Below are 27279 nucleotides of genomic sequence, written 5' to 3'. Positions count from 1 at the left end.
ACTTGTTTGCAGTGTTTCTCGTTCGTCAAAATGGTGCAGTTTTAAAAATTGGCCAGCTTATACAAAACACAAGGCTCAGCACAAATGCACAACAGAAACCATGCTAACAAACCACAAAAAGGAAAGCGTAATACTAAACGGAAATACAACAGGTAACTGCAATGCAACTGCACAAATTATAATACGACTGCAGCTGCGATTCAGTGTTCAGAGTAACACTTCAGTGAGTTGTTCAAACTCCACTAACTAGCTGTCACATAAAACAGAAGCAGCAGTACTGATCTTGATCTTGGTCTCTGGTTGGAGAGATGCTGATTATCCAGATATAGCAGGACATTTGTCAAATTCTTTTGAACATTTGGTTGCGGCAGTAATAAAACCTGTCTCAGACATGGTTTACAGGGAAAACGAGCTTTTACTACAAGTTAATGTAGTAAGATTTTAATCCAAGTTCATGGACCATCGCTAGTGGTCCATTCATTGAAATGATCAGACTATGTAAAGGACAGCTGGTGTTATGAAATGTTTATCTACATCTTTGCTGCCCAAAACAAAACATGTACATCCAAAATATTAACTTTACAGGAGAAAACAAAAATATTCTAAAGTTTTAAAGTGAGTTAATGTAAAGAGATTTTATTTCGAGTGATTCTGGAGCATTTCTATTGGTCCATTCGTCATGAAAATTCAGACAGCTGCTGAGCTCAAATGATGTTTGGACAGCAATGATATGTATAATGATATGTATAAAACAATAAATAAGTTAGAAGATTTTGATATGACACTGATGATTTGCATACCAGCAACATTAACCTGACCCCTTTTGTGACTTTAATTAGATCACATATTTCATTTAATATCATATAATGTTATTAACAAATAAGGAAAGGAAGGAAACTCTATAGGAAATGTTTCTAGAATCATTCTGATCAACTATGATCATGTATTATTTCCATTTCCAGACACTGCCTCCATCAGTACTGCAGTACTGTATGATGTGCCTTGTTGGTGGAAATGAACCATGATTTACAGTTGTGGTTTCTTTTTTGTGCTCGAATGTTTTACGATGTTAGCATTATTTCTGTTTTGCGCTGTGCTGTACATGAACTGACCACCACACAATGACAGCTGAGAAGCCCCATTCACACTCGTACAGTAATTGAATTATGCTTAACCAAACCGACCTAATCGATAAGTTACAGTTCAGAGCCGCTCCATTAATTAAACAGAAAGAAAGGAAAGAGCAGATGAAGAAAAGTGCGTCGCGTTGTGGAAATGTTCCTCCTTTTCCCTTTTTTACAGTCCTCCACCTTCCCATCAGCCTGAACTTCCTGGGTCCCTGTTCCCTGCAAAAGAGGACGCAAACTTCCTCTCCAGAGCACTCGCCAGCAGCTGATTGGTCATTGAAGGGGAGCTGTGGGTGGAGCCTACAGGCCTCCACTTTGAAACGTGGTGCTCATTATTGTCTCTGGTTCAGTTTGTTACAACAAACCGAGTAATTTACAGGCTTTTTTTTCCTTTTGCTGCTCAGTATTTTTTAACATTCACAAAGACTTTGATGGCGCCGGTGAAGTCAGCAGACAGGAGAACCTCAGTGTGGTCTGTTTTTAAAGCTCCTGAAAGAGAGAGAAAAAGAAAAAGAAAGAGAGAGAGAGAAAGAGAGAGAGAGAGAGAGAGAGAGAGAGAGAGAGAGAGAGAGAGAGAGAGAGAGTGAGAGAGAGAGAGAGACTTTAATGTAGTTGGAATGATCATTACTGGGGGTGTAAAACTGCATTGCTGTATTCAGCTGCATTGATACTGGAATATCAAAATGGATCATAATCAGTTCTAATTGTATTCCAGGGATGCAAACAGGTAAGGGGTAAAAAAGAACATTGTGTTGTGGAGTACGTCTGTGTTGTTGGTCACAAAATCCAACGGGAGCTGACATTTTCATACTTCTCTACCACGTCACCTTAGAAAAACTGCGGGTTACACAGTTGGCTAGCCAGCTTAGGCTAACTACCTACCTAGACAGCTGTATTTCACTCACGTTTTTGTTATTTGCTGACAGCAGAACACAAGTTTACCTGATTTTTTTTTGACCAGATAGTTCATCCTCTCATCTTTGACATAATTGGGAGGCAGAACTCTTGTGTAATTTGCGGGCCCTATGCAACGCGTGTAGTGAGTGTATCGGGCCGACCAGCTCTGTTTGCTATCAATAATCGTTTTGGTCTGCTAGAGTTAGTAGAATAAGCGCAGTTGACATCACGTTCAGCAGACTCCTCATCTTTTTCGTCTCCTCAGGAGAATAAAGAAATACATATAGACGCCTTTCCCACTGGCGTTCCGTGAAGACTCACACACACTAACAGCAGGCCATGTAGGAGGAGAACAGAGTGAAGGACACAGCACCTCCACACTTTTATTCCCCTGCTTCACAGAAAAAGCCCAAAGAATCTGAGGTTGAAATAATAATAAACCGCATCATTTTTCTTCTGGTAAACATTGAAAACGGGTCCCACAGACCTGAACACCACACAAGGGTTAAATTGTAGAACGAGCATCACCATGAACACTCTCTCTACCACTTAAGATGATAAGATGCTTTTGCAAAACTGGGCCCAGACAAGACAAAATTTGGAAATGTGTAATATGGACCCAGCAACCTCTGTGGCATTGATGGTTATGATGCCACTGCCAGATTGCCATGGTTACGCTACCTGATGGGATGGTCTCCGAGTCATCTGTGTTGTCACTCTTACACTCGGCGTCGGGTTTCTCCTGCCCCGCCTCCTGAGGCACAATCAAACCGGGGTGTGGTGCAAAGATGGCAGACGTCACCACTGCATTATGGGCTGTGAAACACAATTATGTGTTTATGTGTGATCAGCACCAACCAATGACCTTATGAGCTAAAGATTATTCATCAAACTCTCCATGAAGCCTTTCAGAGGCTGTGTATGCAATTTAACCAGGGATGCCCAAACTTTTGCATACGCCTGTATAATGTTAGTTGTATGACATTCAACTATTTAGCACAGTCTGCTGTTTAGCGTAGTTTTAACCTTAAAAGAATATTAATTCATGCAAAACTCCCAACATAACTAGTCCTGAACGAAAGCTGTTGGGAATATTCAAGTGCATTATACAAACTGGTCAACGACTTCTGTTCATTAGCAATGATGTGTAAATGACTGTCTTAATTTTACCTTTAAGTCCTTCCCAGAAGTCATTGCGGTCCCTCCGTACAGAGCTGAACTTGCTGAGGTCGTGATAAGTGCTCCAGATGTACACGTACTTGTCCTCTGAGCCGCTCACAATGAATGAGTAGTCGTGACTGGAGGGGAAATTATATTGCTACTTTAGTGAGAAGAAATAATAAGAGGTCTAATGAGAGTTCAAGCCCCAGCTCAATAACTAGAAACTGAACTGAGAGGCCATTTACAATAAACATAATACTGAGGAGGTGACAGTAACCTGCTTGTACCCAAATCACAGCCTGTGGATTACGTTACTAGGGCTGTTACAATTAGTCTATTATAAGAAATCACTTATTAAAATGTAGCTTCTCAAAAATGAACACTGATTAGTTCACAGTTTAGGTGGTGACAATGTATATTTTAAATTCCCATTTACTGCCTTCACTTGTTTTACTACAGTGTTTTTATATGTGTATTTTAACAGTCTTTAAATGCTTTACACTGTAGAATCTTTCAAAGGATTTGCATGGTTTGTTTTTGTTCAGTTAAACCAATTTTATTGATTTGCCTGTTTAAAGAAATGCTCTGTAGATTATTCAATCAATCAATCACACAGAATTAATTGTGGCAACCCTAAATAGTACTAGTCTTATATCCTCTTAGCACATAGTAGTTACAAATTCCAGGCATGAAGATCCCTTTTTTGGTATTTTCCATAATGTTACACATCTGATTCAACTCAAAGGCTCATTATCACATTCTTTATGAGCTGGGTTTTGCGTGATAAAGTCACGAAAAGTGCAAGGCACTGCTTTTTTACATGTGCTTTTCTTGTGTGCTGTTACTTTAAGAGCGTCTCTCCTTACCTGAAGCTTGCTTTGATCTGACTGCTGCTGTTGACGTAGCCTTTGTACTTCATAGACAGAGACAGGTCCCTCAGGTCGTACAGGCGAATCCGCGAGTCGTTTGACGTCACCAGGATCTGCCAAGTAAAGAATACTCTTTCTTAAAGATGTTTGTTCCTTTCAAAGAAACAGGGCCCAGTGAAACGAACACGCTACCCACTACAAAAACACTCCAAAGAAAAGAATGCACCTGCTTAAACTTCAGCTTAAAAATCAGTTTCTCCAAATGTAGTCAATCAGCCAAGTCATGTTTGGTGCTTCATTAGTTTTGGACTGGAGCTCTGAGGCTAATGTAGCTTGTATGCCACTAATTATCATCATGCATAACTGTTTTCCGTTACCTGTTAGCTTCATTAATAAACTTTAAACAGCAAACATATCTGATCAACTACATTTGGGACAAAGAGGGAACAAACCTTTAATAAAAGTGTATTTCAGCACAGAATCTAAATTCATGGTATTTAATTTAATAATAGGCATGTGTGCATTAAGCATAATTAGGTGGGTAGTACCTTATTCTCTCCAGGAAGAGGCTCGATGCCAGTGATTTTGCGGCCCACGCGATTCCTCCCTCTGGTGGAGCGGACGTGGATCTGTGTGTGGTACTTGAGGCGCTGAACAGAGTAAAGAAATAAGCAAACAATGATAAAAACATTTGTATAAATCTTTCAGACATGAATGTGTTCCAAAGCTTCATCTGCTTCAAAACACAGCATCCTACCTCCAAAACAAATATTTTTTATGAAAAGGAAAAACAAACTTGCGCTTCTCCACTGTTCCAGCCTAACTAATTACTGCAAAACCTGAGGGTATTTGAAGATCATTTTTCTTTTACTTCTCACAGCTATGCAGTGCCTAGAAGGCACAAATTATATATGCAGTACGGTGCAAAAGTCAGAGACCACCCTTCATTTAATTCATTAATTCATTTAATTTTTTCAGATCTGAAGCAAGAGTGGAGCATGATTATCTCCTCTCACACAAAGATGAAAGCTGTAAGTGCTGATTTTCTGATGGTGACAGCGTTGGTGGTCTACCAGGTTTCGCAGGTGGTTGTTAGGAGTCCCATTTTCTCTTTGGCTTTGATTAAATTTTTAACTGCATTTTTGAAAACTCCTGTTTTTCACTTATTTACTATTATTTATTATCTCCTCAGAAATATCTCTTCAAAAAGAATAGCATGTATTCACAAGGTTATTGTACTGCCATGTATATTGTCACTACTGAGCAAAACTTCATTTCTCCAATGTGGTAACTTTAGAGAGTAACAAACGTTCTGAATTTCTGACAGACGTTAATGTAAAAAGATCTTAATATGAAGTAATTCTGGAACATTTCTATTCGTCCATTTATCATGAAATCTTCACACAATGTAAAGGGCAGTTGGTGTTTTTAAATTATGTTAAAAAACAAAAACAGAAATTTTGTTCAGACAGCAACAATATATAAAAAGTAAAAACTGTAGATGATAACTGGGACAGCAGTATTTTGTTTGTGAGTCTGTATATCACTGTGATTGCAACTAATGATCGTTTCTCTAATCGATTAATCAACTAATCAAACCATTCTTCCATTTCCTTTACTCCATCACATCACCACCACCGTTCTGTATCTGTGACAAACGATTTTTTAATCTTTTACAGTGCAGTGAAACAACAGACACCATACTGCCTCCTACACTTCCTGTAGTGTACTGCAATCTATCTGGAGGACCGCATCTATCATGTTAACATTATGGAACATTATAGAGCGCGCACACACGCGCGCACGCGCACACACGCGCACACACACACACCTCTGTGTCATAGAAAATGCAGCGTCCGTCGTAGGTGCCGATGACGGCATATTTGCCGTTCTGACAGAAGTTGGCTGCAGTGATGAGGCGCGTCTGACCGTCCACTTCATTCCACAGAGCAACCTTCTTATCTGGAATATTCCACAAACGCAGCCGACCGTCCAGAGAACCGCTCAGAAAATACCGGTCATCCTTCAAGGAGAGAGAGAGAGAGAGAGAGAGAGTGTAAGACAGAGAGAGAGCGAGAGAGATTAACATCCCTTACACACCATTCATTTTTGACTGATTTTGGAAGGGTAGCATTTTTATGAAATCATTTCAAAGAAACTCAGGTCAGGGGGAAGTGTGAGAGTAAATGATACAGCAGGAAAGTGAGCAGCAAAACCAGCACTTGCACAAAGTTAGCTAGTTACTACATATGACTAGCACAGTTGCTGTGGCCAGAATTTACTTTCTCTTAGTTCAAAAGAACGCCTAGCTGTAGTTATACGAGTGAGTAGTAACAGGTGAGTACTCAGAAATAGTTCAAGAAGAAGCCGTGCTCTGGTACACTGATGTGTGCAAATCTATAGAGGAGTGCTTTGCGGTCATTAAGCTAGATTAACTTTACTGAAATACAGTCTGAAGAAATGAATTTATTTTAGAGAAGTGCATTTTGCTCATTTCAGTGGTTGCTATTCAAGTAGAAGACTTTATTAAAGTCTATTTCACAATGTGTTTAACCCCTTATGCCAGCGATTATGGTTTCTTCTGTCAGTTATTATCATAAACTGCATTATTTATTTGTGTTTTGGAGCTGGGTTCTCCCACATTCATTCACTCATTCGTTGCAGTCATGCAGAACACCACTCCCTCACCCTGGGATGAAAGGCGATTGCAGTAACAAAGTCTACATGCTGGAAACAGCAAAGGCACTCTCTCCTGGATATGTGCCACAACCGCACCGTCTTATCCATGGAGGAGGACAACAGGAAGTAGTTCTGCAAAGACAGGAAATCACATTACTACCATATGTCATTTATCTATTCTATTTTAATTTCCTATACGATTCCATAAAAAAGAAGCAGTTACTATATAAAAAAACTCTCACACACACAAATGATTCATTCATCATCTTCATATTTATGTTATTTATTTACGTGAGATGTCACCCTTAGTATTGGAAAGGAATCATAACTAGGGGTGCAAAAATGCAGCCTGATGTGTCCGTCTGAAGGCATCAATTTTGGAGTGCTATAATCAAAGTTTGTTAATAGGGATGCACCGATGTGTGAATTGTGGGCAGGTATTGTTCCATGTACATATCTGCTCATAATAATACATAAACATGCAGAACTTGGGACTAGATCCACTTTGATGAACATTAGGGAGAAATATAACACTTAGCCCCAATCCTATTTCACCCCTTGCCCCTACCATTTAACCCCTAGCCCTCCGTTTTGCTTGTTCACACCTAGGGGCAGGGTGTCCCGTTTTTTTGTTGAGATAGAGGGGTGGAGCACAGGGTTAGGGCTACATGGCCCTCCAAACGGAGGTTTTTCAGAGGCAGACTCCAAACAGACAGTTATAAGGAAAAAAGAAAAAACAGCAAGATGGCTGCGCAAGCGACCAAAGAAACCCACAAATGTGAGTATTTTTTCCATTAAAAATTACAATAACCATTATATTATCTTAGTTTAATGTCATTTCAATGTATTATGGTTCTTTTCTTTATAACAAGCATACCAATTGCTAATATTATGTTAATGTCTTGGTAGCTAGCCAGCTACATTTCCTGTTCCACCATAAATAGTCCACCCCTATTGACGCCTGAAGTGCCAGAATGTAACAGCTGCTCCATTTAAGTTGCAACGAGAAAATCCGAACAAGAAGCTGGAGAATAACTGACTTCAGCTTCGTATCACTGAAGAATTAGAAGTGAGTGATAATAAATAACTGCCCCCCCCCTTTGAAAGCAGATGATGCCCTAAATGTTACCAAAGCCCAGCAGTGAGGAGCTGAACTTTACCCTCCTCTGCTGTCACCACAGACTGGCAGGGTCGCCTACAGAGCAGCGCTAGTAGCTGTTAATGAAGTAATGTTTTTTTTATTTGAGGGTCCCATTTCATAGGGAAGATTTCAACCACTACCCCTTGTAACTCAGTTCCAAGGGGCAAAGAGACACTTGAAAACAAGGGGTAGGGATAAAAATAAGAAATGGGAGTGGGCCTTATTTGTAGAGTGTTACCAGTGCAGTAAAATGGATAAAATGCATTTTAGCACTCACAAAATTTGAGATTTCATGATGCACTGAATCATTTCCTAAAGTACATTTAAAAACAGAGGAGTAGGGCTCACCTTTGACCAGGAAAGGTCGAGAAGGTCGGCTGTGTGGCTTTTATACTTGCAGAAGGGAACCTGCCTGAAGGGCACGTTTCTGTCTTCAGTGTCGGCATCTTCCACTACCGCTCCCAACTGAGAGAGAAGCAGAAAGGAAAGACAAAAAAAGACATATAATTAAAAAAAAAAAAACATAACGAGTGATGAGACTTTAAAATCTTAACAGCAGATTAATTTATACAGATGAATGTATGATTTTAACCTTTCAATCGATCAACTCAGAGAAAATCTGAAGACTGCAGTGGGTGGTGTAACTAGAAGCAGTCGAAGTTCTAACTTGAGCCACTAGTGGGTGTAAGAGCTGAATTGTCAATGAATGATTCTAAACATTCCTACAAATAAATGACTGCTCCCTTGTTCCTACCTTATACAGCTCTTATAATACCGAGTGCATTTAAAGGGGAAGTCCATCAATTTTTCACAATTTCTGCATAATTCAAAGTCATTTACAATAGTCTGATGTGGTTCACAGTAGAGAAACTGACTTGGATCTCGTTACAGTGGTGGTGATAGGAACCAGGGATCGGAATGTATTTAACGTAAACATAGCCAATTTATTTACTATCCAAAACCACCAGTGAACCTACATGTGTCTTCTGAGTTTTTATATGTAATGTTGATAATAGTAAAATGGTGGTAAATCTAAAAAAATAAAGTTTCTTTGGTTTCGCCTTAGAACACTTTAGAGGTACCTCTCCGCCATTTAAAAAATACCTGTTATGCCAAAAGTCTCTCTCAAAACTATCGTAATACAGTGTCTCAGACAGGCAGCGTATTTATACCCATTTAATATAATAACTTTCTGTCAGGGAGCTTTTCGAGGTATTTAACTCTTCAGACGTCTGGTTCCTATCACCACCATTGCAAACAATTCTTATACAGAACAGAGCACTGAATTATGCATAGGTTTTGAAAAATCCAGTAGTGCCCAATTCACACTGTGGTGGTGATTCAATTGTATAGGAACTGGAGAGTTTCAACTGAATATAACGATTACAATAATATTCAGTACGTATGTGGTCAAAAAATTCATAGTGTATTTTCAAAAGTAAAAACAAAAGGAAAAAATCTTAGTGTCCTGTTTTATAGTCTAAATTTCACTACAGTGTATACAGTGCATGCATATTTGGTGTTATTATTAAAGATAATTCTGAACCCCACAAAAAAAATCAGCTTGAATAGCATTGTGGCAAAAACTGAAACTTCATGATGAACTTAATTATTTTCTACCAAACTGTAATTGTGAAGTCAGAGATTTATTTCACACAGATTGGTGCAGATCCACTGATATAAATTCACAATGTGCAGGAAAAACTATGTGATGCTGGATGTTTCTGAGATAAACTGGAGTCCAGCCTTACAGCAGTCAGAGAACTTACCCCTCCTTCAGTATCAGACTTGGAGGAACACAGACTCTCTTGAGAAGGAGACGGGGACACACGGCCTAAAGAAACAACACAACTGTCAGGCCTGACCAATACAGCAGTTTATCAGTATTAATCGTACACAAATGTTCACTATTAACAATCTGATGCCAGCATAAGTGTCATTTTTATTCAACACCAACAATCATAACTGTCTTGTTTATCTTGTAACAAACAAACAGTTCTAACAAGGGAAAAACTGCTCATTTGTAAAGATTTGTTAATGATTTTTGGAGGGGTGGGGGTGCAAATATGTGCATTTTTTAATTGTATCTTTTAAAAACTAATACATACATAGAATAAACTAATGACATTAATACTTACATACAATATCATTCAAAAGTTTGAAATCACTGTTTTAAATAACACCAAGCTAATTTGTTCCAGATAAGTGTATAAAATGATAATATGACGCTAATATTTTAAAACCATGTGCTGTTGGAAGCTGTTGTTATGACAAACAGCACTGTTGATTCCATAATAACCAATAAAGTTGTAAAGAATCGAGGATTAAATTATAACAAAATTAATATCCAGACTGTTTCACATTTGGAGAGTGGCGACCACATTTCACTGACTGAATAGCTGTTGACTGTTATTTTATGTTTTTTTGTTATTTTATGAAATTACTACAAATAGATACTGACAGTATACTGTTTAATAATATTTACCATTTTCTGTTCTGGTAGTGCAGGCAGCATCTACTTCACTATTAATATGTATCTTTGAAACACATTTCAAGGATTTGAGCATAGGCCTTTAGATCAAAATGACTAAGATTATGAAAAACATGTCCAAAGTTTTGACTGCACAGACTATTCTCACTGATAACAGCACACAGGTAAAGGTGAAACAATCAAATGACTTTGGCAACTACAGAAATGGACAACTGCAGCTGGTTTGCTGAAACTGCTCCGAAGGTTGATAATATCATTAACTTCAGCTGATCAATCAAATCTGGCTACTGGTCTATAGATTTTCACCCCCACACATACATATGCAGTGTAAATAGTGGGGGTCTTTGTGTGTGTACTTGCCCTCTGTGTTGTATTTGATCCTCATGTTGTTAAAGTAGTCGTAGGCGTTTTTCAGGACCCAAATGCGAACCACGTTATCCTGACCGGCTGTAGCCAGCAGCCGCCCGCAGTGAGAGAATTTCATCGTCCACACCGCACCCTGAACATAAAACACATTAATGGAACAGTTCAGTCAATAATCTAATTCACAGAGTTTCATCCTTAACCCAAATGTAATCAATCAGCCAAGACACGTTTGGTGTCTGAAGTTTGCTTCTTTAGTTTTGCACTAGAGCTTTGAGGCTAATGTAGTTAATTAGCATTGTGCAAACTGCATGCCTATTGCATTGAGTTGTTAAGTAATCTCAAATAGACTTGTTTATCTAGTTTCTGACACTGTGTGACATACTGCCTTTATGACTGGTCTGACTGGCTGACTTGTCCAGGCTGAAACACTACATATCATTTGAATATGAAAGGGCTGAGCTAAACTGTTGCAGGCTGCGTATGCGTATATGTAAATCATAAAACATTAATTCCAAATGGACTGTTTTTGCAACTTAATTATCATATTTGAACTACATGAACAATCGAGTGAATAGTATGTTCATCAAATTCTCTTTCATAATGAAAATTCAATTCCCTATCTGGGCCCTTTAACTATCCAACATTCATACCATTTTTGGTACACACACACACACACTGGGTTCTCCTGTGCTCACCATATGTTCTCCGCTGAGGTCCTGCACCATTCTGATTTGGTCAAAGTCGAACGGGCCTTTGAAGCTGTGGGCTGCTTTAAACTTCACAGGCCGTGTGTAGGGCATTCCCTCATCATCGCTGGAGGACGGCTCGTCCTGATCTGTGTGGAACACTTCGTCCCTCACGCTCCTCACTTTATTCACTGCACGCTCCCCGTACTCCTCCAACAGGTGCTTCCCTCGCTTCACTGACTTCCCCAGAAACTTCTTCAGCTGAGTGCTGAGAGAGGAGACAGACATACAAGGAAGGGCAGATAAGGGGAAGGAGGGGTGGGTGGAGAGATGGATGGATGGGTGTATAGGAGAAGAAAGGAGAAAGGGAGAGGGGAAGGAAAATGGAAGAAGTGATGAAAGGAGAGAGTGAATGGGTAAAGAGAGACAGAGAAAGGGAGAAGAAAAGAAAGAAAAAGGCACAAAGAAAGAGAGATGGTATGGGGAAAATGGAGAAGAGAAGAGAAGAGAAGAGAAGAGAAGAGAAGAGAAGAGAAGAGAGAAAGATAGGTGGAAGAATTGGAAGGGGTAGAGAGAATAAAAGAGAAGAAGAAAGAGAAAAGGAGATGAGAAGAGAAACAGAATGAAATAGAAAGATGAGGTGGAATAAATGAAGAAGAGAAGAGAAGAGAAGAGAAGAGAAGAGAAGAGAAGAAATTATTTGTGACACTGTAAATCAACATGAAACCCCAAATAAGAACATGTCTGTGTTAATATGGTCTCTCTTATGTTGTGTTTCAAATGTATTTGTGGGACAAACGCAATTCCAGGTTTAAAGCACTTAAAAGATGAAGTGCAGACTACAGGAAGTAGTTCTGTACAAAAAAAAAAATGTAGTGGTTTGAAATCAGTTCCGTTGTACTAAATGTCGTGATGTCACTGGTAGCCTCATGTGTCTCCCTTTGCAAAAATATATAAATTGAAGAAGAAAAAACCCAGATAACCTAAACCCTATTCAGCAGTAATTTACACCTCCATAAACAGCAGCGCAGGTTTCTTACGTTTTCTGTTTGAGTTTCCCTCCATCCGTGTCAGTCAGAGGAGCCTGACTCTTGTCATCGTCGTCTGACTGAGCAGCATCGTTCCTGTGGAGAAAGGAGACGAGTCTGAATACATTAAAAAGTCTCACCAGTATTCCTGACAGTATTTGATGCTATGATTAGCCAACCAGCTCCAATGACCCATTTAATAACTTTAATCATAAGAGGAAAAACAGCTCAACTAATCTTTGACCAGCAAAATCTAAATGTTGTATGAATAAAGAAAAGCATTACCAATAAACGCTAAGGCCGATAATACAGAACGAAAGCTAGTATAGGTCAACCGGCATTAAGTAAAGTGGGACAGTGCGAGCTGATAGCCACTAGCTCTCAGTCATTGTTAGCCACTTTTGGGAGAAGTATTCCTTTAAATCACTGCGGTATAAAATAAGAACTAGTGTCTAAGTGGAGTTTAAAAAGAGCTGTAACGGCAAGAAAGAGAAGATTAGCAGCATTTTCTCCCCACCGGAGGGAGATAGCCGTGTGTCTGAGTTTCGTTCTGCTGTAAAATGAGGACAGACTGGAGTGTGGAGAATAGGATTACTGATACATTTCACTCTGGAGAGCCCCAGGGCCCACCACCACATCTACAACACCACACAGGCCAGTCTCACAGAGAAACGATATCAAGAGCTCCAAAAAGAAATCTTACTTGGAGGACGTGTACTGCCCGTCAAAAATTTGGGGGCACTTAGCTTTCCAAAAAATGTTTTGAGAATGAGAATTTTTGTCAGTTTGCAATAACAGTCATGTACTGCTACTGTTTATTTGCTGAATTTAACATACTGAAAAAATATATAAAACTTGGCCTGTGCAAAAGTTACGGCACATTTTCCCCAATATGTCATACTCAGCAAAACAAAAAAGAAATTGTGCCAATTTTAATTGCTTTCACTAAGCAAATCAACAAAACATGTAATTTTACTGTGGGTGTTTAAACCTTTGCACATGACTATCATAACTGTCATATCTGAACACCTTGTAACTCCAATTTCTTGTTGTTTTATTACTTTAACACTGTAACACTGTATGGACATTTTATATGATGAATGGACCAATAGAAACTACCTAAAATTACTAGGAATAAAATGCAGCTACAAGAACGTGTACTTAATGCTTGACCATTTGAGAGATATGAAGTTTGCTTATGACAGTACTAACATTAAATAGTAACCCAAAAAAAATATTTGTGAAAAAGTTAACCAAGCCAAAATAAACAGAACCAAAAAAACAAAAGTAATAGTAACTAACTTAAATATGCAGAGGTTACAGCAGCTCAAGGAGTTTTTCTGATGAACATGCATCTTTTTTGTTTGTGTGCAAGCATGCTTTTTATTAAGTACTCCAAAAGTATTCTGAACACTTCTCATCCAGGTAATCAAAAGCTGTAAAATGCTGATTACCTGATCTAGTCCGGTTAAAAACTGGAGCAGAACAAATAAGTGTCCCTGAGGAAAGGCCTGGTAACCCTGCTGGAGTGAGTGATGCAGAATCAATGCTGTATTACAGGTCATGTGCACAGAAGAGTAACCATAATCAGTCAAAAGCGGACTGTTTTTGGATCTCCTTATTTATGTGTTCCGAGTGTGTTCAACCACCTCTCAGTCAGTGGCACAAAGTGCAAAAAAATCTTTATTGCTTATCCTTTAGATCTTTCATCAAAAACATTAACAAAAATCTAGCTTTTATTTAGTAGAGTGATAGAAAAAACTAAATCAGGAAAGAAATATTTTTCTCAAATCTGTGTGTGCCACAATTGTTGGTGTTCATTTATTACTTTGTATAGCCTCCCTCTACAATAACAACAGCTCTGAGTCTTCTCCTATAAGGCTTAATGAGACTGGAGGACACATGACAAGAGATCTGAGACCATTCCTCCCTACAGAACCTCCTCAGATCCTGCAAATTCAGAGGCCCACACTGTGGACTGTCCTCTTCAGCTCATTCCACAGGCTTTTTCTGTGTGTTTTAGGTCAGGAGATTGGGATGGCTGTGGCAAAACCTTAATTCTGTGGTCAGTGAAACATTTTTGTGGTGATTTTGAGGTGTGCTTTGGATCACTGTCCTGCTGGAAGGTTCAAGCCCTCCCTCCCCAGACAACCTGTGGTTAGCTAGGTGGTGTTTAATTGTAGTTTGGGAGATGTTCTGGCCCATACTTAAAAACCTAACTAATTTTCGCAATTCCCTATCTGTGATCCTTGGAGATTCTTTGTCCACTTGAAACATTCTCCTCACTGGGCGTGGGGTCAGTATAGGCATATGCTATTTTTCCAAGCAGATTCTTAATATCTTCAGTTGTTCTCAACTTCTTAATTATAGCCCTGATGGTGGAAACGGTCATTCTCAACTGTTTAGCTATTTTCTTGATTTGTGTAGTTGTGTGTTAAAACATAATGTATACATGCGAATACAGTTCAGTTAGATTTCACTCTTACGAATTTCTAGGGGTTCCAAAAATTGTGGCACACATACATTTAAGAAAAAATATTTATTTCATGACAAAATTTAGTTTTTTCTGTTGTTTCTTTCAATTATCATACCTTAATCAAAAGTTAGATTTTTGCTAATATTTTGAATGAAAGGTCAAAATGATACGTAATTAAGAATATTTTTAAAGCTCATTTTGCTCATGACTACTAAGGGTGCCAATATTTGTGGAGAGCACTGTATATACACCACACGCCCAAAAGTTTACATGCCCAGTGTCGTGAGCTAGAGGAGAATAAAGCCCCCCCGGATTGAGCTGTGGAGGAGCGGAACTGCATTCTCTGGATAGTTGGAGCTCCATCCAATACCTTTGGGATGAGCTGGAGTGATCCAGAACTCATCATCCAGCATCAGTACCTGACCTTACTAATGTTCTTAAGACTGAATGCAATCAAATCCTCACAGCATTGTCTTAGCATCTAGTGTAAAGCTTTCCCAGAACAGTAGAGGCTGTTACTGCAGTAAAGGGAGTGAAACTCTGAAACATTGGTTAAGTGGGTGTCTAAAATGCTGTAGAATTATATCATACTGTGCAGTTTCATTAGTACAGTGCGATGATGTTTTATATCATACTGTGCAGTGTTACAGTCTTAAGGGATGGGTAATTCAGTATATTATTTCATATTGTGCAGTGTCAGTAGCACAGCCTGGAAAATGCCACGTCATTTTGTGCAGTGTCTGCAGCGTATAAAAGGCAATGCTGTATTTTCTGTATGTTCTCCTGGACTCTAGTCCACGTACAGTGTTACTGATTCAATACAGGTTATGTAATTCTCTTACGTGATATACTCCTTGGTCCTTCTCATGATGTGCAGTGTTAGTGGGTTGATTCCAGTTGGAAGTTTCTCCTCTGCCTGGATCAGAGGGATTTCCTCACCAGTGTCCAGGTTCTTAATCATTACACTCGCCAAGATCTCCTGCATGGACACATACACAAATAGCAAGTATCATACTGTGCACCTCTGGCTTTCTTATAGACACAACCATGATGTCACACATTTGCACACAGGCATATACACAAACACATGACGATACCTCATCAGTGAGCTCTCGGCCTGAGTTAGAGCGTGGTCTCTGGGGTCCAGGAGTTTCACTACCACTGGGGCTGGACGCTTGCTCATCATTTTCCTGTACACATACATACAAACACCTCTCACTCACACTTATTCTGGTATATTTTTTGTTCGTCGAATCCAATGATACATTTGTTTCTGTTACAATTCTGAACTGAGCAACCCCTTCTGAGTCTAGCGAAAGCAACATGTTGAAATTCTGTTCATGGATATTGTGTAGGAGCTCCTCACTTGTGCAGTTACTACTTTCTCCCCACTGGTGGCGCTGGCAAGGTCCAGAGAATGCTGCAGCTCTTTAGCAAGGGACCTCACAGTAGAGTTTGGACTGACCAATCCGCATGGCTCTTCAACTGGTTCTGTAGAGACTAAGCAAATCACAGCACACATTGTTATTAATCAGTCATTAGCGCCCATGCAAAATGAGACATAATAGTAAAATAAAATTCCACAATGGAACCCAATAGTTAATGCACCAGAATGAACCACGATAAGTAGTGCATAATCAGGTCCCCAGCAGACATGGAGTACCCATAATGCATTTGGTTTTATAACCTACTTAACCAGACATGTCATGAAATGCAGCAGTTACAGTGAACTGATGGCACAACGTTTTGCATATATTTTAACTACCATTTGACTGCTCTCCAGTCTCAGGGTGATGAGCAAACCCATCTAACATTAACGCCCAAAATCTTTTACTTGACTCAAGAACTGTGTTCTCTACAACAGTGTTCTAAATAGTGATAATGTTCTAGGAAATACTGACTACGGGACCATTTTTGTTCCCTACACTCTTAATAAAAGGGTTCTTTAGTAAAGATAATGGTTCTATATAGAACCATAAACACCCAAAGAACCATGTGCATGCTTAAAGCGTTTTTTGCCTGGTGAAATCGTTCTTCGGATTGATGAAGAATGTGTTGTACATGGTTCTGTTTGAAAATGGTTATGCATAGCCCCAAAAGGGTTCTGCTGTGGTTACAAATTTGACATTGTAACAATAGCAGAACCCTTTTTGGTGGCATTTTCAAAAGGTTCTATATACAACACATATGTACAACACGTGTAACACATATGTAGAATAGTGTCCTATACAGTGACCTTGATTTTCTAACGTAGTGATTAGGGGACAATTTCTGTCCCCTGTAATAGTGTCATTTATAGTGCTTTAATGTAGGGAACAGTGATTAGAGACCATTCCTATTCCTTATAATAGTGCTCTATACAGTGCTCCTGATTTTTCTAATGTAGGGAACAGTGATTAGGGAGGAGTTCAGTATAGTGCTCCAGTGTGGAGAATTGTGATTAGAGGACCATTTCCTTTCCCAATAATATTGTTCTATATAGCATTCCAATTTATGGAATAGTGATTCCTTTTTGATTCCTTATAACAGTGCTCTACGTAGTCCTCCATAGTAGGGAATACTGATCTGGGAACCATTTCTGTTCCCCACTATAGTGTTTTAATGTGGGGAACAGTGATTGGGGGACATTTCTGTTCCCTATGATAGTGTTCTATATAGTGCACCAATATATGGAATAGTGATTAAGGGGCCAACTATAACAGTGTTCTAAATAGCGCCGATGTTTTGATGTTTTTACACCATTTGAAAATACCAGCAGCACTTTAGGTTCTCTGAATGTTTAATGGACCAATAAAAATAATAAAAAAAATGTAGGAATAAAATTTTGTTTTGTATACTACAGTTATGGCTGCGAGAGGCTGCGGATACACCTTTTGTTATAACAAAAATGATACAGTGCGCAAACAAGATTAACCTCTTACCTTCTAGCCCCGTAGGCCGCATCACTTCCTGAGACGTTTTACTGGGTGGGAGCGCTGGCCGAGCTGGGGGTGGCGGCCTGGGGGGAGGGGCTCCACTGGGAGGGGGCGGCCTAGAGGGCGGAGTTTTCTTTGTGCTAGCAACAATATCTGGCTCCACTGTAAACTGCCTGGGAGGTTTAGAGGGACCGGATGCGTCAGACTCTGCCGTTTTGTCTGTGAGGGGCACTTGTTCTAAGATGTCGGCAGTTTTGGCTGTATCTGTGCTTTCCGTAGCACAGGCTGCGGGGCTGAGAGCGGGTTGTGGTGGAGATGGCCCCAGAGCGCTCGTGATGTCTGGAGGAGGAGGAGATCGATTTAGTTGCTGAGACGCCTGGGCTCCGCCTGCCACATCTGGAGCCACTTCCTGCGCGTCCTGTGACCTCACTTCATGTGGCCTGACGTCAGGCTGTTGTTGTTGCGGTTCTGCAACCGAGTCCGCAGGAGGAGCCTCAGAAGCTGCCGAAGGTTCCAGAACTTGAGCTTGATCTTGTTCTAGAGCACTGTGGTCTGTTCCAGAACTCCTGTCCTCTACAGAAGGAGCGGAGCATCTCTCGTCTCCTCTCAGCAACTCCTCTTCCACACCACTCTCCTTCTGACTCTCCTCTATAATACTGTCAATGATCTAGACAGAAGGAGGTACAGAAAAAAACGAGAGATTAACTTACAAAGCTCAAAATGGTGCTGTAATTAATAATAATCTGTCCCAGGGTGTAGGTCATACAGCCCAGTCTGGAAAAGCTAGAAGTTCCAGCTCAAAACATATAAACTTGTTGGTTAATTGCCAGGTTTACTAGGAACACTGAAGAAACAGTTCAGCAAAAAAAAATCTCAATCCAACTTTCCCTTTACATTTAATATAGTCAATTAGTCTAAATGTGTTTAGTATCAGAACCTTTGTTTTTGTTTTGCACTGGACTGCTGAGGATAAAGTAGCTAAAGAGTAATGGAAGCTTATACTTCATAGCCAAAACAGTAGCAGCAGCTGTCCATATTTTTGTCTTCTATATGGATAACCATAGTAATGAGCAGTACAGCCAAAAGGTTATATCACAATATCATTAAGACTTCTGACAGTTTCGGTATATACAAACGTATTTAAGTGCATTTTTTCAAATAAAACAATTCTGGATGCTTAAGTAAACCTAAGTTTGCAGACTAACAACGGTGTAATATTCCAGGATGTCACGTCTTATTAAAAGTATCATATTTAACAACTGAAGTAAGTCTACAGTCATTTTATTGAGTAAATCAGTAAAAACCTGAATTGAACAATAAACAGACAGATGTCAGTATTGCTTTCTAACTCTACTGAGACAACTGCAAGTGCATGTAAAGAACACAAGGTCTTCTCTCAGCAAGGGAAAAAACTCCTAAACACTGCTAAATGTTATTTTACAATCGAATTTCTGAAGGCATTTGTCAAAATACACTCAAGCTTTCATCTACAACTGTCAGATGCTGCTGGAATTTGGTAAATATTACAAGTCATTCACACTATCTCTATCAACTGAGTAGCTGCAGAGCCTCTCGGACTGTAGAACCAGGCTTGAGACCGTGGCATTGCCTGTAGGACATGGCCGAGCGAGGGACGCTATAATGGTGCACATAGAAGCCGGCTAGCCTCCACACTAAAGGCTAACGCCTTTCTTTCCAGTCTTTTTCCCTTTTAACTCATTACATTGTGATGTCTGCTCCTTACAATAAACTGGACTCACGTACCTTGCGTAATGTACGTAGCATTATCTGCGTTTACTTGTAGTATACCGGTATAATGGTATTGACAAAATTCATACCTTAAGAAGAATTGCAACCGGTGCATCGGATGAATTGGTACATTGTCGACTACCATATAACAGTAGGCAATACAGCCTCACATCAACAAGTGTGTTTGAAATTACTTTAGACTGTGCAAGCTTCCATTTCTACTTAGTTGCATTAGCTTTAAAAAAAACATTAATTGAATTTCAGACACTAAACATGTCTTTGCTAATCTACATTTAGAGGTAACAGGGAAAACTGTGCAATTTTCATTTTAATTCCTTCCAGTCCTCCAGGATCGCAGTTGTGCAGCTCCTATGTAGGTTAAGTGGAGAACAGTGGAGCAGTGGAGATCTGTGTTATGACATGACATTAGTAATGTGAGTAAAGAGAAGGCCACACTGATGGTATGTGAGATCTCCACCATAGAAACAATGGGATCTCATGTTCCTCAGCTGTGCCTGCAGGCAGCTCAGAACACACAGACACTGATCGAACAAGTCTGGAACTTGTCCAACACACAAACATACAAGCAAGAATAAGAGTGAGTAAGGGTGGGCTTCTCTTTCTTTTTCCTTCTCTCACAAGCACACACATGCAGTTTGTTTTCATACCTTACCAGGACATTGGTTTGTGCATGCCCCATATACATGTAGCCTAAGTGCTTTATGTATGTAAAAGTACCTTATGAGTATCTTTATGTAATGAAAACACATCACTTATGTTTTTATTATTTATATATATATATATATATATATATATATATATATATATATATATATATATATATGTGTGTGTGTGTGTATACGTGTGTGTTGATCAATCTATATAGAGTCTATATATAAAAATAATAATAATAATAATAATAATAATAATATCATTTCTTCTGTATTTCATTTATATACATACCCCAATATTTATTTTTCCACACTAGAGCACAGCTGTTACCTTTAAATTGTGTAAAGATTTCATGATGAATGGCCTGACAGAAATGCTCCAAAACTAATTGGAATAAAATCTCTTTAATTTATATTAAATGCAAAAAACATTTTTGCTATTTCGCAGATTCTTGTTTTTTGGACCGTGACTATATGGAAGTATCTATATGTATTAATATATATTAATATGACTATATGTCATATCAGTATGATAATGTGCATTTCTGCTAGTGACCCTGGTATTTTCACCATGGCAGATTAGCGCCAAGCTAGCAGGCTTAGCTTGGTGTAATACTGGATTTTAATATCAGCTCTAGTTTAAATACAGGCATGGCCAGAGAACCAACAGAGGGTGCTTAGCAGCCCACTTGTTGTTGAGAAACCCTTCTTTATACCACAGCTGTTAGCCAGATACCCCCAACGAAAATTCTCATCATTTATATGAACTGACCCTTCGCTATAGATACAGAGCAGTGCACACATAAAATATGATGTTAAATACTTCCATTTGGTACATTTTGCTGTCGTTGCTCAAGTGCCGCTCTAGGTGATGGTCTAGTTTGGCTAAATGGACACACCAGCCCTGACTGCCTATATATTAGATACAACAGGTCAACACTTCCAACTTTACATAGACATATGAGACATATGAGACATATGCATATGGATAGAGACAGAGAGAGGTGATAAACACACCAACCTGCAGAGAGTCATCTTGGCGAGGCTCTGGTGGCGCCAATCCAGCAGCTACTTCCTGTAGCAGGTTCTCATCTGGGGCCTACAGCCAATCAGAAGGCAGAGATAGATCAGACACTGAGTATTAAGAATCACCAGGCTGTGCTAAAACAATCTCACGGGTTAAAATGTACATGTATAGGGAGCACCATACTAAAGCTCAGGACTGGGTGTGTTGATAAAACTAGCAAACACTAAACTAATCTTTAATAAATACTTGTTCTGGCCACAGTTTCATCAACAGACACTGGAATTCTTTGCTATAACTCTCATAGGTTTTAGAAATGTGCTTGAGGAGGAATGATGAACTCTTCCCCCACTATATAACTACATCAACAAAACACTAAACAAGAACTTGCTTATCTCTGTATAGCTCTAAAATCCTGACATGGCGACTCTAGAATCTGAACCGTTCTCTTCCTGTTTTACAGCGGCCCAAGGACTCAAAGTAATTATTAACTTAAAGTAGCACGTGAGCAGCACCTCTTCTCTCTGCTGATTCAGCCCTCACAAAAACAGGCCTTTATAAAAGCCATATCCTTTAATCCCTAGCATTGCTCTGCAACTGAGATGGTTATTCTGCCATTACTGAAGTACTACGGATCCTAAAGTAAATACATTTCAGGAAATGGTTTAAAACTGAAAACTTCATCTTATGAGATCAGATCAGTTCAGGTCAAATCAATCTCACCTGAGGCTGGGGAAGAACAAACTTCGCGGGTGACCTGGAGAGACACAAATCAGAGGAGGAAAAAAAGAGCACGTCATTAAGTCTAGGTTACAGCACACATTACTCAGACATCCTTAAAGAACTTCCTTTCTCAGAAATGCGAAGAGATGAGGATGCAAAACCTGACCTTATAACAACCTGATGATCAGTATCACCCCATCATTAAATAGGCACACCTGGCCAAACTCACGTGCGCCCGGCTTGGATGAGATAAAGACATGAGGATGTAATTGGAAGGCTGTAACATAACATTTGCTTCCTGTTGTTCAAACATTATGTGGTGTGTGCTCAAGATTTGGCCAAAATTCTCAATTTATTTTCAAATGGAAATATGCACTGAATTTAGATCCCAGGCCAAGCAAAGGTCCACTCACTGATAAAAAAGTGTGATATGGCAGAGGAGCAGTGCCTAGCAGGCTTTTGCAGGAAGAGCAGCGGAACCTAGCTCGTCTTGCTTTAATCACAGTGGGCTTTAATCACGGAAACAAAGACTTTCAGCAAACTGAAATATTACTTTGGGGGTGGTTTTATTGATATTATATGGTGTTGCACCCCTGAACAGGTGATGATAAAAGACGTGAAACTCAAATGTGATGTTTTATCTTTGTCGTTTTCTCACAACAAACTAGCGAGAGCTCCCCCTACTGGATGTCTGCAGAAACTTCATAGAGAAATTTAATAGTCAAAAGCAAATCTATCTGGGTTTCTTACAGACTTTACAGTGTGAACAGTTAGCATTTAGTGTTTGTTTAAAGAACTATTAACACTATTCTTGTGCACATCTATAGAAATACATGCAAATTATTCTTTGGTCCAGTAAAAACCGTAAAGCATTCAGTCGCACATGAATTCTTCTGATGTAAATTAATAGACTATAAATTAACTGCTAATCATTCACAACTGTACTTCTTTTGTGATAAATGCGTAGAGAACGTAAAACCCAGTCTATTTACATAGTGACAACACTGCTCTACCTGGCCCGAAAAAAGAAATGTAGATTTTTTTTTTTTAAGAAATGATTATTATGAGCACTACAAAACATACAGCTACTCTGGTAAATGATGCTTTTCAATGAATCCTTCCATCTAACTAACTAATTAACATGTTTAAAACCAGTTATTTGAGCTAAAGAGGTTTGTGTTTACTGAGCTAATCCAGAGCCAAAAGCTCTTTGTTATCTCTACATGTGATAAAGCAGCCTGCAGACAGCTAGTGTGACAGGAAACAGTGCAGCTGTAAGGAAGAATGCCTCCGTCCTCAGAACACCACTGCCTTCAGTAAGGCCACTGCCGGTTACTGTTATGGCTAATAATACTTCATTACATTAATCACAACAATATCAATAAACAGAACAGCCTGATGTGAAAGGGGAGCATTCAAAAGAAATATCAGACGCTGAAAACTAACGTCCGACGGGTGAATCGGTCAGCCGATAATACCGGTCGAAACTGATGACCAGTATCAGCAAAAATATCTCCAATAACTTTTTAGATCACAGAGGTTTGAGGAATTCAAACTATATATGACAGTGATGTATGTGATATAAGTGGTAAAGCTGACCACTAAACATCATCATGGTTAACATATTAACAATAACATGTTAAATGTATCCAAACAAAATCTTTTTGCATGTTTTATGAAGATAAGCACTGAAAAAAAAATATATATAAAAAATAAAAATAAAAAAAACAAAGCCACAGAGGTTTATGGGTAATTCACCAAGTGCTACAGTATTCATATAATTCAAGACTGTGAGTTTGTCCCTGCTCAAAAATAATACTGTACAATAAACACAAATAATTCTATTACAAATAGAAATTAAATTATGCCACTTTTTTCTGACACTGATATTGAATATATTAGCCAGCACTGGCCTAATTTTTCAAATAAGCTTTGAAATGACCAATTCTTTTAGGGACACTTCAGTTACGATGAGAATCTAGAAGTAGTCCATCATGCTCATATGCTCACAGTCATATGCAAATGTTCGACCGCCCCGGTCAGATTACGTTTGGTTTACTTTCTAATTAAAACTAAAAAAAGTATGTTTACATGACCTCTACAGAGAACAAACGTATACAGATACCTGGTATTAGATGCGTTCCATCTCTAATTATACTATTATTCACACTACTAATTTAAAACGTTCATATTATTTAATACTGATCCATCACACATTCCTCTAGAATTGAAATATCTCACAGCATTAAATATAAATACAGTGCAATTAACAACATTAACGCTTCCCTTACACTGGAAATCTAAACTTTACAGCATTAAGTATATAATGTCTAGTGTCTGAGCCTTTATTGGCTTCATTACATCACACCAACAAACACACCCCTTAAAAAAACACTGCAGCTGATTAAAAAAGAACAAAGGCTAAAGAGGCTAAACACTTCAAAACATTTACCCACAACACCACACCACACCTCTAAACACACATGTGGAGGTCATGCAGCACTTGTTTATTGCAGGCCACCCCCCCCCCTCCTTCATACACAAACATAGGCCCTTTGACCCCAAGCACACTGTGAAAACAAAACTCTGTTAAGAAGTCAACTTTCAAAACCAGATGAATAAACCCTGCAGAAAACCAACCTCAGTCTCAGTTTACTTGAAAGAGAATTTCAAAAAATCTGTATAACTACATTATTATGATGTAAACCAACCATTCGAAGTGGTTTGTTGCAAAAAGCTCAAAGTCAGAATTGTTTACATCGGTGGTGATACGAACCCCTAAAATCTCCCTCATCAAACGTTATTAACGAAATGGTAACAAATACGCTGCCTGATGCTTGAGACATCATTGTCTGACAGTTTTGAGAAGCATTTGACTAAAATGCATTTGCAAATACATTCTTGGTGAAGAGATACATTTTTTTCAGATTTACCTCTATTTTAAAACCATGAACATTACATATAAAAACTCAAGACACGTGTAGGTGCACAGGTTGTTTTGGACAGTAAATAAAAAAGACCATATTTGTGCTGCAGACATTGTGACCCAGGGTTCCTGTCACCACCACTGTAAAGAAATCAGAGTCAGTAAACTGCACCGTTTGACTCAGAATAATTTTATTCACATCTCAACGATTTAATTATGCAGATTGCTTTAAAAAATTGGTGGAATTCTACTTAAACCCAAAACACAAGCAAAGCATGCTGTCAAATAATGATTTGCACCCCTAGAGACTTAGACATGCCCAGAGTGACCAGGCCTTTTAATCTGATAATAGCTCACATGATTATGACTCAAGCACTACTTGGCCCGTCAAGACGTCAGCGCAATCCTTCAGCAATGTCAGAGCGAGAAGCGCAACTCTAGGCCTTTGAGTCAAAATAGGGAAAAGAACAGAGAGGGATTTTTTGGAAGAGAAAGGCATGTCCTACATGAGCCAACATGACCAAAAAAATATGACAACTTATTTCAGAAACAAACGTTTCTTTGGCTTTTGTTTTAATGAATAAAAAAATAAGATAAATCTGATAAACATATGTGATTAAAACAACTCTGACATTTGAGATGCATGCTGATATGAATATTACACCAGCAGATAATTGTTTTAAAAAATGTATTGGCACTGGGTTGAGGCTGGGTTGATCGTTTTCTGTGTTCTGGAAGAGCACAACACTCTGTTGAACTACAACATCTGCAATTTATTCATTTCACTGCATTTGAAACTCTTTACTTTACAAATAATACATTTCTCATAACAGATCTTGCCCAAACATGTTTATGTATGGACTTCAGCATCTGCATCAATCACAGTGCATCCCTATTAGGTGTGTTATCGTCCAACTTTTGACAAGGAAGAACATTCAACTTGCAAGCCCTGACAACAGCTTATGAACGTGTACTATCGGTATGTGTACCACCACCCACAGCCCCAAGCACAAGGATTTCAGAGTGACAGGCCTGATATGAGAAACAATAACCAGATAGGAGCCACATCTGGATTAGTAATCTAGATTTAATAAAACAGTGTATCAAAACAACTGTATCGCTGATACGCCCATCTGTCTTTTCCAATGGCCTCTCACACAGATGCCCAAACTTTTGTCTTGGGGGGGGGCAAAGTGAGACGTCTGTGGTGGACCGAGGGCCAAATAACAAATCAATAAACAAATAATGAATGTAGGTGGGTATTTTATAAGGCTGCACTACATTTTGTCACTAATGTACAAGTTTAAAATGAAATTAATATTTAAATATTTTGCACACAGAACATGAATATTTTTGTTCTCTCACTGGGTGAAGGGGTGGGGCTGGGATAACTTTCTAACTGGGTCAAATCAAACATCCTCATGGGCCAGTTTTGTCACTTTGGCCAGAACTGTCTTTCGTGTAAAAAGATAAAAACTGAACGTCTTGATTCATCCAATCAGAGCCAAGTGTGCAGGGGCGGGGCTAATGGCATAAACACACCTACGCCCAAAGGAGTACGTTTTTTCTGAAGTTGCTCATAAATTCTAGGAGTTGTGGTTAATTTTGTTTGTTTGAGAACAGCTGAATCAGTGAATACGGATATTTAATAGATCGAACCGAATCTCGACCTCAGAACTGAAAATCATATCAAACCTTAGCTACCATATTCGTATCGTCACACCCTTAATCAGGCAGTTACAACACAACAGAGAGACGATTAGGGTCGAGCTCTTTAACCAAACGGATTTTAGGTGATTCTGAATGAAAGTACTCACACATGAGGCGAGGGGGTGAAGTTGACATCTTCTGGGGCATCAAAAAACTCCTCTGTGTCACTCGTATCCGACGCCATTTAGAGCTGGGCTAGCCAGGTGGCTACATGCAAAGACCAAGACTGGAAAGGTAAAGTCTCTGCTCAGTTTTGCAACTGAGAAGAAAATTAACTATATTGGGATTTTTCCCCAACAGACAGTTCCCGCTGTGACAAATGACAAGTTTGGACTCGCCCTCCGTTTTCTGTAGCTCGCTGTAGCGGCTAGCTGACGTTAGCCGAAAGCTAACAGCAAACACCAACAAGACAGCAGCTGGACTCGCTGACAACCAAGCCGAATTTCCTAATGCCTGGTTTGTAAAGCTTGATCAGCCTCGAAGGGGACACGTCCACGGCCGAAACAGCAGCTGTCGCTCCCCTTAGCGAGACACTGTCAGGATTTGTGGCCCAAAAACACGGAGCATAAAGCAGGAGGAGAAGGAAGAGGAGCGTCAACTGATTCTTCTCTCACGACCGCCGAAGTCTCGCGCTGAACTC

The 27279-nt window shown here is 39.2% G+C and overlaps 1 protein-coding gene across 1 annotated transcript; it reads right to left on the bottom strand.

The window, feature by feature from the left end:
* Positions 1–1517: 1517 nt before the first annotated feature.
* wdr44 (WD repeat domain 44) lies at positions 1518–27279 on the bottom strand. The gene is made up of 19 exons (XM_036564733.1): positions 26747–27279; positions 22004–22037; positions 21278–21355; positions 17843–18503; positions 16288–16421; positions 16019–16111; positions 15764–15900; positions 12458–12541; positions 11427–11685; positions 10726–10864; positions 9644–9708; positions 8223–8339; positions 6743–6865; positions 5886–6077; positions 4603–4704; positions 4052–4167; positions 3195–3322; positions 2706–2840; positions 1518–1616 (listed from the first exon to the last, which is right to left on the bottom strand). The coding sequence occupies exons 1-19, from the start codon at positions 26821–26823 to the stop codon at positions 1528–1530; spliced, it is 2763 nt and encodes a 920-aa protein (XP_036420626.1). The 5' UTR covers positions 26824–27279; the 3' UTR covers positions 1518–1527.

The sequence above is a fragment of the Colossoma macropomum genome, unplaced genomic scaffold (assembly GCF_904425465.1).
Source record: "Colossoma macropomum unplaced genomic scaffold, Colossoma_macropomum, whole genome shotgun sequence".
In the NCBI taxonomy this organism is placed as follows: domain Eukaryota; kingdom Metazoa; phylum Chordata; class Actinopteri; order Characiformes; family Serrasalmidae; genus Colossoma; species Colossoma macropomum.
Note: the sequence above shows the minus strand (reverse complement) of the source record. Positions and strands in the feature narration are given on the sequence as shown.

Coding starts and splice junctions, on each gene's coding strand:
- wdr44 (XM_036564733.1), bottom strand. CDS start 26,823: ATGGCGTCGGATACGAGTGACACAGAGGAGTTTTTTGATGCCCCAGAA. Junction 8,340..9,643: donor AGTCTGATACTGAAGGAGGG/GTAAGTTCTCTG, acceptor CTTCTCTCTCAG/TTGGGAGCGGTAGTGGAAGA. Junction 6,866..8,222: donor TCGACCTTTCCTGGTCAAAG/GTGAGCCCTACT, acceptor CTGTCTTTGCAG/AACTACTTCCTGTTGTCCTC.